This window comes from Anopheles coustani, chromosome 3 (assembly GCF_943734705.1).
Source record: "Anopheles coustani chromosome 3, idAnoCousDA_361_x.2, whole genome shotgun sequence".
In the NCBI taxonomy this organism is placed as follows: Eukaryota; Metazoa; Arthropoda; class Insecta; order Diptera; family Culicidae; genus Anopheles; species Anopheles coustani.
In genome coordinates, this window is record NC_071288.1 from 13,752,026 (window position 1) to 13,769,165 (window position 17,140).

Consider the following 17,140-nt stretch of genomic DNA (forward strand, 5'->3'; position numbering starts at 1 on the left):
CGCAATCTATCAGAAGTCGCAGTCGTCAGAAAAGGCCATGGCAAGCGTGGAAAAAACGTGACGACCGACGTACTCTCTCGCATCGAGTTCATCAGATCTCCCTCAACCCTCGACTACGACGAGTTGACCGAAGATCAGTCTCATGATCCTGAACTTTTCAACATCATCCTTCCTGAGATAACAATTCTTTGCAGCACCGAGGCGGTCTACTGCGATTACCCAACGAGTATCATCCGTCCGTACATAGCAAAGCTAATCCGGTTGCAACTGCTACACGTTCCAACCACGACATGTGCCACACCGGCACGAGAACCACCGCCAAACTGATGTTGGTCCGATCCTCGAAATGTTGGTACTAGCAGTTCCACCGTTGATACCTAGATGGCGTTGGCGTCTGCACATGTGGGGACCATCTGCAGGTGTTTGTTGAACACTTAAATATCATATCTACTCAAGTAAGGCTGTTAATAGCAAACAATATTATTTTTATTTGATTACATATTTGCAACAATATAATTTTGGGAAACATCAACTGAGGAGAAAGTTTGACGAACTTAGAGCAATGAAAAAAGTTGATTTTTCTGTGGGAAAGCAAATGAGCAGACCATTGGAGGTGTCATTGCACAAACTATCAACATAGCACTAAATCAACGCCAGTTCTACATTGATAAATACTTTGGTTCTGATTATTACCAGGAACGATAAGCACCGAGTATGAACATTTCCAGCGAGATCTGTCTGCTTTTCTAAGAGAAAAGTAGTTAAAAAGCTGAAACTAGTGCGGATAATAATTGGATTATGTTGCACTAATACTCTAATTTCTGTAGGAGGTTTAGTTTTAGTCGTCGACACCCTTCTTGCAATTGGCTTCAAACTAAACAAATTCTATACTCGGTGATAATTCTTAAAGCTGCATTTTTATTACAAATGATTTCCTACAACAACAAAAATATACGAACACATGAGAAAGCCGAAGCTTAATTGGAAACATCCTTGTACAAAAGAAATCAAAAACCCTGCCTAGATATAAACTGCAGCCTTGTGCGTACGATTTCTCGCCAACGACTAACGTTCAACCTTCGATGCACTACGCACGAACCCTTTGTTCTTATCTTACAACTATCCTACATGGCTTTGCTATCGTCCCGACGAACTTTTACCCATCCACGGTAAGGAGGGAGAGAGGGAAGGAGGGGGTCCCGATTTCTTTCACCCCGATGGCGATGTCTATTCTCTTTTTCTCTACGCGGCTGCTGCCTTCTTGTCTTACTTGTTCCTGCTTAATTTTCAAACGCCTCGACGAGGACAAGATGTTCGCCTTCCCACTTGCACCGCGCGATAAGACGTTTCCGCCTGGGCGGAAACTTACAACCGAGACCCTAGACCGCATGGTCAGCGGTGGCAAACTCTCATACGCGACGTTGACCATCGAGAGGACAACAAGCGTTCTCCTACCAGCTAGTTTCTTTCGTGCGATGGTGCCACAGACGTTTTCGATACTAAGGGTCATTACCCTGGCCCAGTTATTACTTTTGGTAAGTTACACTCCTGCAACACGGATTAACTAATTGATACAGTATATCTCGGTTACTAAATAATTGCATAATGTAGCTAAACAGGGCACAGTCGCTCAAAACGCAGTATGAAGTGTAAATCAAATTTGGAATAACATTCATAACACCAATTTTAAAATTAATAGCTAAAACAGCTTAAGTTCATCTTGCGAAGCGAATGAAGGAATATCAAGAGCACATTGTTAATTATGTGCCCGAAATCTGTTAGAAAACGTGTATTTGAAGTGCCGGAAGCGGAAGTGAAATGCGCCACATCAACTAACGGCGTTTCGAATTCAGTGCTATAGTGGCATTTCCGACAATGCTATACAACCAAACCATCAGACTGTTAGTTAAGTTTTACACTTATATTTATCATGCACATCACAACGAGTATGGTGAAGTTTCCTATCACAAAAGGTTCTTTTGAATGTATTTTTAGAACACGAAATACAAAGCCTTCGCTACCGTCCTGTAACAAACATATTTTTATTTTTATATCGTTTCACGGCGGTAGGCCATAGATGATACCGCAGCTGGCGAACAATCTTACGCACTGCTGGACTGTCCACCGGAGTGTTTGTGTGATCGGAACCAAGCGGAAGTGTCGGCTGGGTCAAACGGAGCAACGAAATCACAGCAGCATGTTGTAAGTAATAGTGATAACAAAATGAGGAAGGCTTTCTATAGGGACATGCAGTAATGGCATCGCCTTGTTTTGCAGTACTACCCCGCCGACGGCCAACCAACGGCCGATTTCGACGATCCAGCCGGTGAAGACTATTCCGTCCACGCCCTGTGCATGATTGGGCGCGGGGCAGGCTTCGAGGCGATTGAGGACCTACTGTCGCTGGACACTTCGGTGCTAAAGATCGTGTATACCTCGCAAACGGAACGTTTCCAGTGTAAGTCGATTTAATTCTACCTCGTACGCACGTGTCTCGAATACGTTTCGCCCGTTATAGCTGGTGCTAGGTGGGCGTAGCTGGTGCTGGAAGCGTTATCCAGCACACTCGCGCCACCTGGTGTATGCTAGAGAAAACTTTATTTTTATGGAATGGTTTATGTAGAGCGAAGACGTTTCACAAAATTGTGTTGCTTTAACAATTAACATCAATTACAACATGTTTGAACATAAAGTTTATTTGGAAATTCTAAAATTGCAACCAAATTACCATTCCCCGCAGTGAACGCCTCAAACTTGGCCCGGTTTGGGCAGCTACGTGAACTCCACGTACAATCACTTCAACCGCAACTGCTTCGATTCGAAATCGACACCACATTGCCCGTTGAACGGCTCCATCTCGAAGCGGTCGATCTGGTGCGCACTAAGCCCCCGCTAATACTCGACCGTTCTGCACCAAGCGCCTCCGATCTGGGACTTTCCAAGCAGCGCACCACGGACGGTGACGTACAGGGGAACAATGAGGCAAACATCTACCATGTCGTTGGAGAAGAGATGGAGATCGTGATGGACGATGGCGCAGATGGAGGCGAGCAACTCACCGAAACGTTCGAGGTCGAGATCGTGCCGTACGAGGTGTACAAGCGGGAACTGGCCAGCACTAGCAACGTGTCGTTCTTCGGCTGGAACAACCTAACGGCGCTCTCCATCCACGATTGCCAGCTGGAATCGTTGCATCCCGACTTCCTGTACGGCCTGGCGCACCTCGTGCGCCTCTCGCTGCAGCACAATAACATCAAGGTGCTCCCGCCGTTCGCGTTCTACGGTGCACCGAATATGCGGTTGCTATCCCTGGCCGACAATCGCCTGCTGGAGGTTAGCTACTACTCGTTGGCCGGGCTGCTCGAGCTGCGAGTCCTGGACCTGTCCGGTAACAACATTTCCAAAGTGTCCGAGCTCACGTTTCCACCGTTCCCGAAGCTGACCAAACTCGACCTGCGTCAGAATCCGATCGAGTACGTGTTTGATAGTTCGTTCGCGATCGCCAACATGACCCGCTCGCTGTTCATCGGCAGTGAGACGGTCGGGCTGCAGATTCGTACTCCCAAGCCCTTCCAGGGACTGACGCAGCTCGAGCTGCTTGAGGTGCGCAACCTTCGGGTGGACGCCTTAAACCAGTACCTATTCCGCGGGCTCCGGGCGGTACGTACCCTCCGACTAATCCAGGGAAACATCCCCTTCGTCGAGTACGATAGTTTCGCTGAAATGAAGAACCTGACCGAGCTGTACGCGTCCCGCTGCGGCATCGGCGCTGTCTCTATGGACGCGTTCTTCGGAGTGAAGCGACTGCGGACGATCGACCTGTCGTACAATTTGCTCGCCGAGCTACCGGTCGGTCTGTTCGACGAGCAACTGCAGCTGCTGGAGCTGTACCTGCAGGGCAACCGGTTGACTAAATTGCCGACCGAGTTCTTCCGTCGGCTAGCCCCGGCCGTGCAGGTAGTACGATTGATCGAGAATCCGTGGCTGTGCAGCTGCACCATGGTCGAGTGGCGTCAGGCAGCCACTAATCGCCTCAAGGTGGCCTCCACCGGTTCCTACGTGTACAGTAGCAAGTTGACACCGCGATGCAGCGATCCAGCACAGGGCATCTACAACCGCACCGTGTACTACGTGATCCGCAAGAACCTTCCCTGTAACAGCCACAAAACGTTCCAGCCAACCCGTCGGATCACCGAGCTTAACCATCAGAAGCAGGAAACGCTCATCCGAAGACGGCTCATTACAGCCGCTAAAACAATCCCCCCGGCGGCACTGCGCCCGATTGTGGTGCAGCAGACAAGTTTCGAGAATCCAATTCCACGGCATGTACCGGAAGCGGTCGTCGTTCATCATCATCAGCGATCGCCTGCCGACGATAAGTCGCTCCTATACGAGCAGAAGCGTCGAAGGCTACAGCAAAAGTTGCATCACAGCCAACGTTATGCGGCGCCTGCTCCGCCCGGGCAGCGTACCCTTAGCAACGATATCGAATACTAATCGTCCTTCAGCCTCTGGATGGCATTACGGTTTCATGGGTTGCTCTTCTTCAATCCGCGCAACCGGGAAGAAACGATCGCCATCCTTAATCATTACTACTGCCGTAGAAGTGGATGGAGGTCAACATGTTTGTAATAGTTGTAACATACAGCTTGATGAAGCAGTTTAGCTTAATTGTGCATAACACTTGTACCAACGGGACGGACTAGCACAATTACTTAATAGTTAGTTGTAAGCCCAAATGAATTAGAAATAATAAACGCTTTTTTTTTTTGAAAATATGTCACCCGATTCAACATTCTGCTTAGTAAGGTCCCAAATTAATTAAATTCAAAATTAGTACCTTCCCACTGCCTCTCGGAATCATATTTCTCGCATGAGTGAGAGTGAAGGAGGGGGGAGCTAGGGGGAATAAAATCAACGCAAGTAAATAATTGTAAACGCACGCAATACCCTCTAAGCTGGCTTGTAAGTTATCGAACACAGATGCATTGCATTTTGTATTTCTTGTTGGTTTCTTGGTAGCTTTTTTGTTTTTGTTTTGCTTCCACTTTTCGTCCTGTTTCACGTCGGTTTATAAGTATATCTTTACAACAGCGGTAGTTTTTGTTCCTTGCAGTTTTACCTCAAACATCCTCTACTTCTCTTCTTCTTCTTCTTCTAGCAGTGTTATGGCTTGTCCTTCTAGTTCCCTCCCTGGCTGTGTTTGTATAAGCGATGCAGCTTTGCCATTTGGCCTTACATCTCCCTCAGCATGTACAATAGCTTCTCCATACTGTCTCTATTATCCTGTTTTCTGTAGGTTTTTTTTTTTACTTATACTTTTGTTTTGCGTTTTCACCGGCCAGCTCTGTCAGTGATGCGAACGATCGCCTTAAAATTATGACAATGTTGTATTAGATATTCCTTTGCCCACGTGTTTGCGCCTTGTTGGCCGGTGACCCTAACACACATCGATGCGTATTTGTTCCTTCTGCCTCACATATGTATATATAATATATATATTATTTCCCTCTATTATATATCTACCCCATGCTTTTTCCCCATATCCCGGGCTCAGCTTAGAATCTGCTTCCTCTTTTCCCTACTAAATCGCTCTAATGCTGCTGGTATGTATCTTTGTTGTTTTTCCATATTCGATTTTACCTTGCATTTTCTTGTAGTTTTTTCTGCTTTATTTGCGTTTATTATTCCCATAAAATACTTTGTTTTTTCCGTTTTAGCTGTGCTGTGTCATTTGCTTTCTCCCTGCTGTTGGTGATCCTTCAACACTCTTCTTCCAGCTCTTTCTTCTAGTCCCATTGCAAACCTATTTCATTTTGCAGCGATCTGCCTATTATTGGTAAGTATTATCGTTATATTATTAATATTAGTATTATTATTTTCATTATTTATAATAATAATGCTATATTATTATCAATATTTGTTATTATTATTATTAATATTATTATTACTTCAGTAATAGTAAGATTATTTTAAATGTTATCATACTTATTATCCATTTAGACTAGGATGACTAGGATTATGTCAAGATTTGATTGATTCCCGATCCGTGCGCCGTTCGGTGGACAGCTCGAGTAGTTTGTTAAATTCCGATCCTAAAATTTGTCTGGCCTATGGAAGAGAGACAGAACGGGATTAACATGCGTTCCGTGGGTAACGCAGTCCGATTAGGATAGCGTCACGTGGTCAGCTTGCTTACCTGTGTGTTTTGTGTTGGAATTTGGAGGGCTAGGGCCATCGAGTTTGCATCGAAACTTTCGTCCAACGCTATCAATGCCCCATGTATACCGGATTCTAGCAGGTTGTTTGCGTACTCCTGAAAAGAGACGATCAATAGAGAGAGGGAGAGGGAGAGAGATATGCGTTAATTGTGCCTTGCAGATGGTCGCGTATGACGTTGGTTGACTCACCTTCAGCCCAACGCTCTGCACCCAGCGCATGGTGCGATCATTCGTCCACACCAAAACATCACTGAGGTTGTTTTCCGACGCCTTCCGTCGCTCCTCCAGGGCCGAGCGGTCGTAGTTAAGTCGCTTTAGGCAGGAGATCCCAAACTGTAGGCTGGTCCGATGGAAGCTGTCCACCATCTTCAGCTGGCCACGGAGATCCTTCTTGTTGAGGTGATCCAGCATGCGAGCGTCCACTAGACACTCCATAAATGTGGTACGGTATTGAGGTAGACCCAAGCTAGGCAACCAGTAGTTTCCTATCCACTCGTGGTTCATATCGCCTACAAAAGGAGAAAAAAATGGTTCAATAAAAAACTGGTTCAACACGCTACTGCCGAGGTTCACTTTTGCAGTACCGAACGCTAGCGTTGTTCGCGTGGTTTGCGGTGCCGATGGTGACGTGAGCGACACCATTTCCTGTATGGCAAGACGGAGCTTTAGCCGGTGCAGCGGATTGCTGATGCCAATCTCGCGCTGTATCTCCGTGTCGCTGAGCGCACTCATAATGGCACCGGATTTCACGTTGGCCCGACACGCCGCCACGTACCAGGCCGGCATGCCAACCCACAGCTCGAGCCAGGCCACGATCGTCGGCCCATTCCAGAGGGCGAAAGGTGTTCCGGCTTTCATTGCTTCGCCCAGTAGATCGTGTCGATAATCGTGTTCCCTGTGGGTGGACGTCAAGATAAACAGAAATATAAAAATAAATTGCCCAACACAACACACTGCCAAAGCGATCGATGCATACTTTTTCTTTTGCCTCGTGTAATCGATCGGATTCGACTTGCCCGGTGGTTTGTAACCGGATACGCTAATGTTATCGTACGTGGAATCGATGTCGCTGATCAACGAGAGCCCGCTCATCGACATCATACTGGTTGAGCCGTCTGGCATTGAGGAATCTTTTACACCCTTTACCTAAAAACAAAACAACAAACAAAGAGAAATCATTAACACCGCTAATCCATGCACTTCGTTTCGAGTTTTTCTTTTCCAATTCATTACCTTTTCCTTTTTGCTAAAGAACCGTCCCAGGCTGGACTTGATGCCCTTCTTTTTCTGGGCCGCGGAAACCGAGTCGCCTCCCCGGCTGGCAGTTGGCGTTTGCAGTGAACTCAGCGAGCTAACCATACTTAAATGCTTTAGCGACTCCTGGCTTCCGTGGCGCGAGTTAAGCGGCGACATGCCATAGTTGTTGCTCGGTACAAAGTGGTTCCTGCAAAACGGATCGGAATGTCGGAAAACCGCCATTGAAGATGGATTAGTTTCGGTAGATGGTAACACGTCACTCAACAAATATCGCCCAATCAATAAATGCTACGCCGGACAAGCACAACTGCACACTGCCATTGAAACGCTACAACGCCTTTACCAGGATTGATAGTACTCTTTGAACTTTACCGATAGCCTTTGCCATCGTTAAGTAATAGAATAAATCACCATCAAGTAAAACCTTTCTCTACCTAGCGTTTCTACTTAATACTAGCGGGTAGCCATATTCATCCAGCCAAAGTTCATCTTAAATATGGTAGAATGAATGTGGATGATATTTTTCTAGCACTAATAGCCTCTAGGGGAGCGAGTTTTCACAACCTTTTTATACACATGTTTTGACACAAAATGAAGTATGAGCAATATGTTGAGTAGTGGCGGAATGCTACAACGTCCACATTAAACGTCGAGCCAACGTGCCGAATGGAATGAGACATTCGTGAAAGGGGCGCATATGAAAGGCATATCCGATAGACGGAAGAAATGTAGTGGACTTACGTCGTACTCCAGACCACTTTCTCTGTGTCTCATTTTTTTCCCCCTGCATACCTATCTCCCGGTTAAAATGAACAGGGCACGCGGTCAGCTGCTGCTATCCTGTATGAAACAAAGGGATCTCCCAGAAGGAGAAGAAAAAAGAAAAAAAACACCAACCACCCTTCCTATCATCGCTACTAAATGCCGAAACTTCCGAAGTTGAGCCATTGGACAACGAGTGTATAATACTTGGTGGTATATTTCCTTACAAATCGATCTTTTTTCGTTTTGCACAACTAAACCCTAAAAATATTCAAACACGTACAAAGAGCTGTATTGATACCAAAAATCACATCACATTCAACAATGTACAGTCGAACCGGCATATGATGCGAAATCGGTTGCAAGAGTTCCACAACGAACCTACGAATAATAAATCCTCAAAATACATCTTATTTTTGACAAGCTTTAGTCTATGCAAGTCAGCGCTTGGTATTATTCGAATGGCGCCTTGATGGTGCCTTCTAAAGGCAGAGATGATCAGTCTCATACTTTGTCTTTATCGTACGTCTCCTTAACGTACTTGCAGAGTAATGCAAACCCAGGACAACAAATTTTCACCGCGTCACACGTACGAATCAGACATCGTGCTATGATGCAGGATGCCAAACCTTCGATCCGTCAGTGCGAACGGAGAGTTATTTATGATAATCATCGAATCGTTGGCGGTACCGATTAACGGCATGTTGGAAATAAGCCGCGGAACCGCGGAACCCGTCGACGCCGTCACCTCCCGTCTCAGATTCAAACGCATGATCGAGCGCGTAGGTTGAACGAGCCGGGCCTCCGAGGCTACCACGTGATGGGATGGGAATCGTCGACCAACGCTACTAGTAGTACCAGCAACTCGACCATTACTGCCGATGTTTCCTCCCGCGAGTGGATGCCTTCGGGTTGAGGGGGCACGTTTCCAATCGAAAAGATTTACGTTCTGCAATTGCTCCTGCAGCGTGTGGAAAGGACGCTGCTGGGGTAGCAGATTATCTCCTGCCTGCCGCCGGAGCAGCGCCACCGACGGATGCGGCGGCGTGGGTGCATGCATTCTGCGTTGCACCGGAAAAGATGTCGAGGAAATTGCATTGGTGGACGACGGTGGAAAGGAGTTCCGGAACGAGCTATAGTACGGATGATTGTGCGGATAGTAATGTTGTCCCGGCACTGCCGTAGGTGCCCGTCGTCTAAGTTTCGCGCGGTACGCCGGCAAACGGCCGATGACCGACGGAAGCGGTACGGGTAAGGATTGATGAAGATGACGATGATGATGAAGATGATGATGATGAGGGAACTGCTGTTGGCGGATCTGATGTGCGGCGGTTTGAAGGTAGCGGTGACGCTGTTGGTGACTGTATGGCGAATTGGCCAACAACCTAGACACGTTCTGAAAGCGCTCCATACGAGTATGTAGCATGGCACTGGACAGCGTACTGTTGTAGCGATTCGGTTTAGCAACGTGCTCATGCGACCGCGTGGGCGGAAACACGGATGGGAACAACTTAAATGATAATGACCTGGATTCGCCCGGAAACTCCGACCCGTGGACGGACACTCCCTGTGATCGTCTGGATTTTTGGGAGTTTGTGCGGCGGTGGTTAAGAGAAGAGAAAGAGAATATATGTAGATATGAGCAAAAACAAGCACGGCTGCCGCAGACCAAATTCCGTCAGTTGCGTAAGGCGCAAACAACCCTCAAACAACATCACCTTCAAATAAACCGTTGACGCTTCCCATTACACCCCCGCTCTCCCTTCTCATCGCACTTACCGTTTCAGTTCCTCCTGACTCTGCGCTAGTGCAAGCGCAAAGCGTTCTAGGCGCATGGTGCGAGCCGTACCCGGTGAAATCGTTCCACCGGAACTGTTATCGCCACCCAGCATACCTCCTCCGGCGGACATGTCGTGCTCGGCGTTGACCATTTCGTCGTGCTGTTGCATTTCCGATTGAAGGTGAGCTAGTTGGACCTGAAATTGGGGTGGGGGGAGGGGAGAGCGAACAATTAGCATTCAGCCGACGCTAAAATTTGAAACACCTACAAAACACAAACTACACCAAATTCAAACCCATGACATTCACAAGATAAAAAACAAAATAGATCCGTAAATGGTTGCAATTTACACCAATTGGGGCCATTGATGAAACAATTCTAAAGTGTAAATTTTGAAGCGCTCTGGTTTCTTCCTGAACAATAAAACAAACAACCAAATATGTCGAAACGGTTCGTAGTACTGGGCCCAATTTTTACTGACAAAAGCTCGAGAAAAAAGCAACACAAATGAAAATTCATACCAGGGTGAACCCCACCTACGGACGTCATTTCAACAACTGCACGATAAGCTGCTACTAGTAACATTTCTTCCCATTTTATCAAATTGAAATTGAAAAAAAAGTATAAAACATCGCATCATTCAGAACAATGCAAACAGAAGCGCCCAAACAGGGAATTTAGGTAAACCGAAATACCACAAATAAACTTAAAAGAAGCACAAATGTGTCGAAAAGGCCAATGTGAAAAAAGCACCGGGAATTAACACTATCGGGGCTCATCTTTTCATTTCATTTCGACTTTTCAACATTTTTGCCAAGTTTTGATTTCAGTTAGTTTTTCAACCCACGACGAATCCACTTTTTGAGGGGTTTTTTAACCCGTTTACTAAGATAACCGACTGCTTTGATAAACTTTCAGACAAATGTTCATTACCTATTAAAGATGTACATGTGACTTATTGTTCTATCTTCGCGATCTGCTCCTCATCACCCCACTTCACGCCAAAGCAAATTCCCTCGAGCAGAAAAGGATGAAAATTAGGAAAATGATAGGAAAAACACCATACCAAATCCTTCGGCGTCTTGGCGTAACCAACAATTTGATTGTTGAATGTTGTCGAAACAATCCACCAAATGTGAGATTTTCTGATAAGAATTATTTTACCACCATTTTCCCCCTTTTTCCAACCTTTTCCTATAATTATGCGTGAGGTGGAGCGCATAAAGTTTTTACAGATATCGGGGAAATGTGAACGACGAACACATTTAAAAGCAAGTAATGAGCATTTGCAAAAATAATAATCCAACTTTGCTAATTTTAGTTAGTGACCAAAGTAGTATCGAAATTGTGGAGGCCCGTTAGTGTTAACCACATCCCCGTTCCTTACGCCCAACCCCGGGCAACCGCTACTGCATTCCCTGTTCACTTCCAGCAAATAAGGCAAGTTCAATATTGTATGTGTGTCGTCATTTGCCGGAACCACTCACTTGGCTAGAGGGTAACGATTCGGACATCGGAACTTGATTCAAAGTGGTAACGTATTGGTGTAAATGCGCTGGCGACATCGACGCTGGCGCCTGTAACGATAAGACACAGACAGGAGGAAGAAGGTGTGTGGAGAGTAAAGATCAAAACCAATGTTCGAAAGCAGATGTATGAAGGAGGGAGGAATTATGCACAATGCTCCTTGATGTTTCCGAGACTTGGGCGCCAACAGCGGCTTCAAAGGATTTAGGGGAGAGGGGGAGGAACTACATTCCTAGTGTAAATCACGGAGGTTTAAATTTCGTTTGTAACTGTCACGTTTCTTCCGCAATTCCGATTGACCAACAGAAGTAGAGTTTTGTAAAAGAATAACAACAAAAAATGTGGCGAAAGGAGCAAAGATAACCAATCGTCTCCCTAAACCAAACCAAACCGAAACAAACAATTGGGAATAAAGGTTCCCAAGAGCGGCTCTACGCACCGTATGATACTTTTGTAGATAGTCCCGGTTGGGACTGTTCGGCGTGCTGCTTCCACTCAGTGGAGGACTCTGACGATCCATCGAACGACCCCGCGCGAGCAGATTCATATGCTCGAGGCTGCCTACGCGAGATTCCAGCTCTTCTGCTCGCGCTTCCGTCGACTGTTTTTCCTCCTGTATTAATCTGCATTTAGGAGCGGAAAAAATATTGGTTAAAAAGGAAAAGGTCGCATGAAAAGCAGGGGGCAAAGGGTAATATTTACCGTATCTCATTATTGATCGCATCGAGCTGCTCCTGCAGCATGATGGCCAGCGTTTGTGCGTCGGTGTGCCCGGTCGGCGAAATGATATCGCCCGTGCCGAACAGATTGTCCGCCTCGTCCGCTCCCTCGAGGACGCCACTGTCAAATACTTGTGCATTGCTCATGTGCTGCAGCTTATTCCAGTCCTGCTCGGCCATCGACCGGTTGAAGTGTTCCTCCTCCAGCGTCGACTTGTTGCGCCGTAAGCTGTGCGTGCTGAACGTGGCCGAGCCGCTTCGCGAGAACCCACTGTTGCCTCCCGCGTTGCTGACGGCATTCGGAGATAAGCTTCGGGTAAGTGCTTCCGTTTGCTGGATATTGTACGCGATTTCCTACGTTCAGAATCATGAACCCATGAGTTAGAGAATGCGGTCTAAAGTGGGAAGAAGTAAAACCCAATCAAACAAACCTGCTGCAGCAGACGGCGCTTGAACGTTTCCATCTCGAGCCGGTTTTTGGCGATCTCCTTGAGCATGTCCGACTTCTCCTGGCACAACTCCTCCGCGTACTTGCGCGCCTTATCGAGCTCCTGCGAAAGTGTGTTCTTTTCCTCCAGGGCCGTCATGCGCTCCTTAAGGTGCACCTGCAGCCGATCGTTCGATTCGGCCAGCAGTTTATCGACGGTCGACGATAGGCGCTGATTGTGCTCCTCGTTCATTTTCAGTCTTTGATTCAGGCGCATCACTTCGGCATTCTTCTCCTCCACGTTGTTCTCCAGGCGCGTGATTCTGTCCTCCGCCGAACCGTGCCGCTCCTGTGCCTGTGTGGAACAAGTGCGAAACAAAATGGGGTGGAAGAGAAAAGCACACACACACATGATCAGGGCCAGTAACCGTGAGAGAAAATGTTCACAAAACAAAAATCATAGGAACGGATGTTTCATGCGACTTTCATGCGAGTTTTCAAAAAAAAAACGATAAACACACATATCACGAGGAGGAGATAGAAATGAATCCGTTGTTGTAGAAAACCGGGGTTAAGAAAATTTTGACGCGCCCTTCCGGTTAGATGTAGCCTACCTTATTGCCTACCTGTGTTAGGGCTTCCATGCGCGCCTTCAACTGTTCCTCCATTTCGGGCAGCTTGGAGAACTGCGCCAGCTTTTGCTCCGACAATTCCAGCTTCTCCTGTATGGCCGCTATTTTACCCTCTTGCAGCTGTGGAATGGAAACGGTCAAATTTAAAGTTCCATGGCACTAAGGAGCAACGAAAAAAGGCAGATTTAACCTACCTTCAGCTGGGCTTCCTTGTGACGCAATTCCTGTTCCAGCTTCTCATTCAGGTCGTGCAGGGAGGTTGACTCACGCTGCGCGTTCAGATAGCGCTTCTCGAGCGTGGCAATGCGTTCCTCCTGGTCCTCCTTCTGGGCCACGTTTTCACGCAGGTCGCGCTGCAGCTTGACGCACGCCTCCTGCGACTTGGTGTACTCCTTCTGCAGCTTGCACATATTATCCTCCATCTCGTTGATCTTGGTGTTCAGATCGGACACTCGCCGCTGCCACTGGGATAGCTCGGCCGTCTGCTTCTCGATGATCGTCTGCAGTTCGTGCGTTTTGGCACTGTAGTCGATCATCTCCCCGCCCTCACCATTCTTCAGGGTGTCCTGTTGCGATTGGGTTGGGAAATTACACGTGAGTTATTGCTCGATTTGCGCGTTTGATTTGAGTTCGCTTTTATCGGCCATACCTTCTTATCACTGCCGCTCTCCAGTGACGCGTCGGATTGGTTAGACAATACACCTGACTTATATTGCTGAAGCTGAATCGGAAAGAAAAAGCAGTCAAAGATCAGAACACAACATTGAATTTTGGTTAGCGAATCAATGCAAAAAACCATACCTCATCTTTGGTTTGATTGAGTTCTTCTTCCAGCTCATTGTTCTTTTCTAGTGATATCCGGAGCCTCTCGCGAACCTACAATGTGATTGGAAAATGATCATTTACGAAGAAGCATTAGGCATCGGTGTCCATCACATTTGTGATTCCCTAATTCTGACGAAAACATAGTAACCATTGTAGTGTAGTTTTGGAGAGTTATTAAAAAAAAAAACAAAATAAAATCGCACATCATTAGGAATATTGGATGAATTAATCATGCGTTTTATAAACACAACAGAAAACAAATTCGTTTCCGGTTATTTTCGATAAATTACTCATAAATTTGTTGATACTTTTCATTCAAATTATTTGTATAGTTTGGTGATAAGCAAGCAAGTAAAATGCCGCTAACAATCATGTCGTAGGCAGTTAAAAACACTCATTCAAACGCAAATAATGCACATTGACCAGTGCGTAAGCGGGTAGTACTCGACTACCTTAGCACAACACGCTTGATAACAGCCTGGATCACGTTCGTCATAAAACAAACAGATTATTACTCTCGTTTACCACTTTTGCACTACTGAGTGCCGTACCAGAGAAACGGTTGCACCGGGAAAAAGGGAAGGTGGGTGTTTTTGGGACAGATTGACGCGTGGGTTCGCAATCGTTGTGGTCGTTGATCGCGGTTCGTTACCTTCTCATCCAAAGCCTTATGGTGCTCGAACAAACTCTTGAGGGCCTTCAACACCTCCACCTCGCTGGACACGCCACTCTGGGAGGCCGCCTGCCGCTTCACGACCGTCATGCGTAGCGATCGCTCGTGTCGGGACACAAGACATTCGAGATGTTCCAACAGGAGCTATGTGCACATGGAATGGGAAGATAGTAAAACAACGTAGAGCAATATGAGTGGAAAGAGAACAACGCGCGCAACCTCCGTGCTGGATGCTGATTACGGTGTTGGTACGTTTGTGCGGATAGCGGGGTCAAGGGTTGAGAGTCTTTCCCGACATAAAATCGACAACACATTGGCGCCATCCCGGCGATGACCTCGGGGTGCATCGCCGCACATCTTGGCATCGGTCGCAAGCGGCAACATCAGCACCAACAGCAGCAGCAGTAGTAGCTTACCCTGGTATTATTCCTTTCCGCCTTCAGTTCTCCGATTTCCTCGTCGCGCTCCAGCAGCGTCTCGCGGGCTTGCGTTAGTTCTTTGGTTAGAGTCGAGAATTCCTATGCCAGGGCAAGAGAAATAAAAGCAACATATCAACATCCAATCGAACGTAACGATACAAACGCACGGAACGCAAGTGTGGGACGGTGCGAGCGTGGAGAAGAAAAAAAACTATATGCGTAGGCATAACCAGTCCTTCCAAAGGGCTTTCCATACATTGACCCCTTAGGAGGACCGGAGAAGCGCGCACCTGTGGCAAGTTGGCCGCAATCTGCCGCTGCAGACTGTCCCGTTCCTTCTCCACGTCCTGGATTTTCATCTCCATGTCCGCCATCCGCTGCTGGGTTTCGCGCAAGCTGTCCATCAGCTTGTCCCGCTCGTCCAGCATCGAGACCATCAGCTGCTCGAAGTTGGCATCCTCGCCGCTGAACTGCGACGACCGCTGGGAGATATTGTCCTCCGAGATGGTCGGCATCACGTCGCACATCATATTCCACATTTTGACTTATTTTTGCTTTCCTTCGGTGGCTCCCAAAACAAAATTTCTTCCGCCTTTTTTTTGCTTCAGCTTCGCCGTGAATTTTTTCCTTTTCACGGTACCCCAAGAAACTGCCTACACACTCACTCGCACTCTCTTTATCGCTCGCGCTCGCTTTTTCGCCTTTTCCTTCACTCCTCTGCTCGCTTTCGCAGTTTCTTTCTCTCTCGCTCGCCCGTGAACAGCAACACACGCAATACTGTGACCACTTTCGCTCTTTTTTCACTATTTATCAGTCAAGCAAAGCACGGGGTTCGCACGGATGGGTGAGGGGAAAACGTGTGTTGTAGGATGGATGGGCAGGTGCGGCGGGGATCGCACAGAATCTTCTTTTCGAGGTGTCACGCACAACACGGTCCACGGCGGCACCCCCCAAGGTACGGGACGAGGAAAACACGGGTCCTCGTACCCGGCGGAGCTCGTAAGTGACCAGCAGGAGACCTGCACCACCGTGCGGGGGTGGTGAGCCGTGGGACGAGGGGTTCGAGGGCACGATAACGAGATGACAGAATGCCACAATCGGATGAACGGCGGGGTAGCGGGTTCGTAGCGTAGCGGCAACAACGTCGACGACGGCGACCAGTCTCTCCCCGCTTTTGCGCCGCCGCCTGTTATTTGCCTTCGTTCGTTCGGATGCCGTTTTACTACCGCTACTACTACCGCACGGTACTGCTGCTACCTATGCTGCTGCGGCTGCACGGTTTTCACACTTCAATTTTCTTTCGACACAAATCAACGCCACATTTGCTGGCCATTATGTAATTTGGTGGCAGCCCTGCAACTATTTTACTACACTGCACTGCATTCACCACCGGGCCGGGTACATTCCGGTCTGGTGCGAACGACCGTCCAACGCAAGCACGATTGAAGATTTCAGTATCGTAAAATTCCTCCGTTCGTGGACACACCTTTCTTATTTTGTGTGTGTCGCCATTATGTTACTAGAGATGGAAGGTTGCAGCTGGATCTACCCTACAGGAGCTCTTCGATCCAATCCCAAACTCAGAACACTTAGCTGTTTACGTTTATCGTGTTAAAGGAAAAATGTAATCGACCCAAGAGCGAAGAGGATTTTGATATGCATTTGACCCGTTCGAATAAATGGGTTTTGGACTACATTCGATCTGACTTGGGATTTCAATCCGGGAGCGAATGAATCTGACATTTTCTCGCTCCGGCATCGTACAGGGTTTTGTATGTTCGAAGTCAACTGTTTGTTCAATCCGCCATGTTCGAAACGATTCACCGAGGTGTTTAATACCAAGATAACAGAAACCGGTCAATGTTCGAAACGATATGTTCGTAGCAACAAAATCAATT

At 47.3% G+C, this 17,140-nt stretch overlaps 2 protein-coding genes across 5 annotated transcripts; one reads left to right on the top strand and one right to left on the bottom strand.

Moving 5' to 3' along the window:
- Positions 1 to 1,475: 1,475 nt before the first annotated feature.
- LOC131271496 (insulin-like growth factor-binding protein complex acid labile subunit) lies at positions 1,476 to 4,497 on the top strand. The gene is made up of 5 exons (XM_058272947.1): positions 1,476 to 1,535; positions 2,071 to 2,199; positions 2,278 to 2,458; positions 2,741 to 4,326; positions 4,381 to 4,497. The coding sequence occupies exons 1-5, from the start codon at positions 1,476 to 1,478 to the stop codon at positions 4,495 to 4,497; spliced, it is 2,073 nt and encodes a 690-aa protein (XP_058128930.1).
- Positions 4,498 to 5,261: 764 nt separating this feature from the next.
- Positions 5,262 to 16,741, bottom strand: LOC131271783 (liprin-alpha-1). Of its 4 annotated transcripts, XM_058273317.1 has the most exons (19): positions 15,533 to 16,741; positions 15,240 to 15,341; positions 14,803 to 14,967; positions 14,127 to 14,201; positions 13,975 to 14,046; positions 13,520 to 13,891; positions 13,308 to 13,445; positions 12,698 to 13,048; positions 12,250 to 12,620; positions 11,987 to 12,170; positions 11,508 to 11,597; positions 10,020 to 10,216; positions 9,767 to 9,817; positions 7,455 to 7,665; positions 7,198 to 7,367; positions 6,806 to 7,116; positions 6,411 to 6,730; positions 6,200 to 6,316; positions 5,262 to 6,111 (listed from the first exon to the last, which is right to left on the bottom strand). In XM_058273317.1, exons 1-19 carry the CDS (start codon positions 15,779 to 15,781, stop codon positions 6,025 to 6,027), a joined length of 3,633 nt encoding a protein of 1,210 aa, XP_058129300.1. In that variant the 5' UTR covers positions 15,782 to 16,741; the 3' UTR covers positions 5,262 to 6,024. The 4 variants fall into 4 exon arrangements, with proteins under 4 accessions (XP_058129300.1, XP_058129303.1, XP_058129302.1 ...); XM_058273320.1 differs by lacking the exon at positions 11,508 to 11,597 and having other exon boundaries at positions 12,698 to 13,042; positions 13,320 to 13,445; XM_058273319.1 differs by lacking the exon at positions 11,508 to 11,597 and having other exon boundaries at positions 13,320 to 13,445.
- Positions 16,742 to 17,140: the final 399 nt, after the last annotated feature.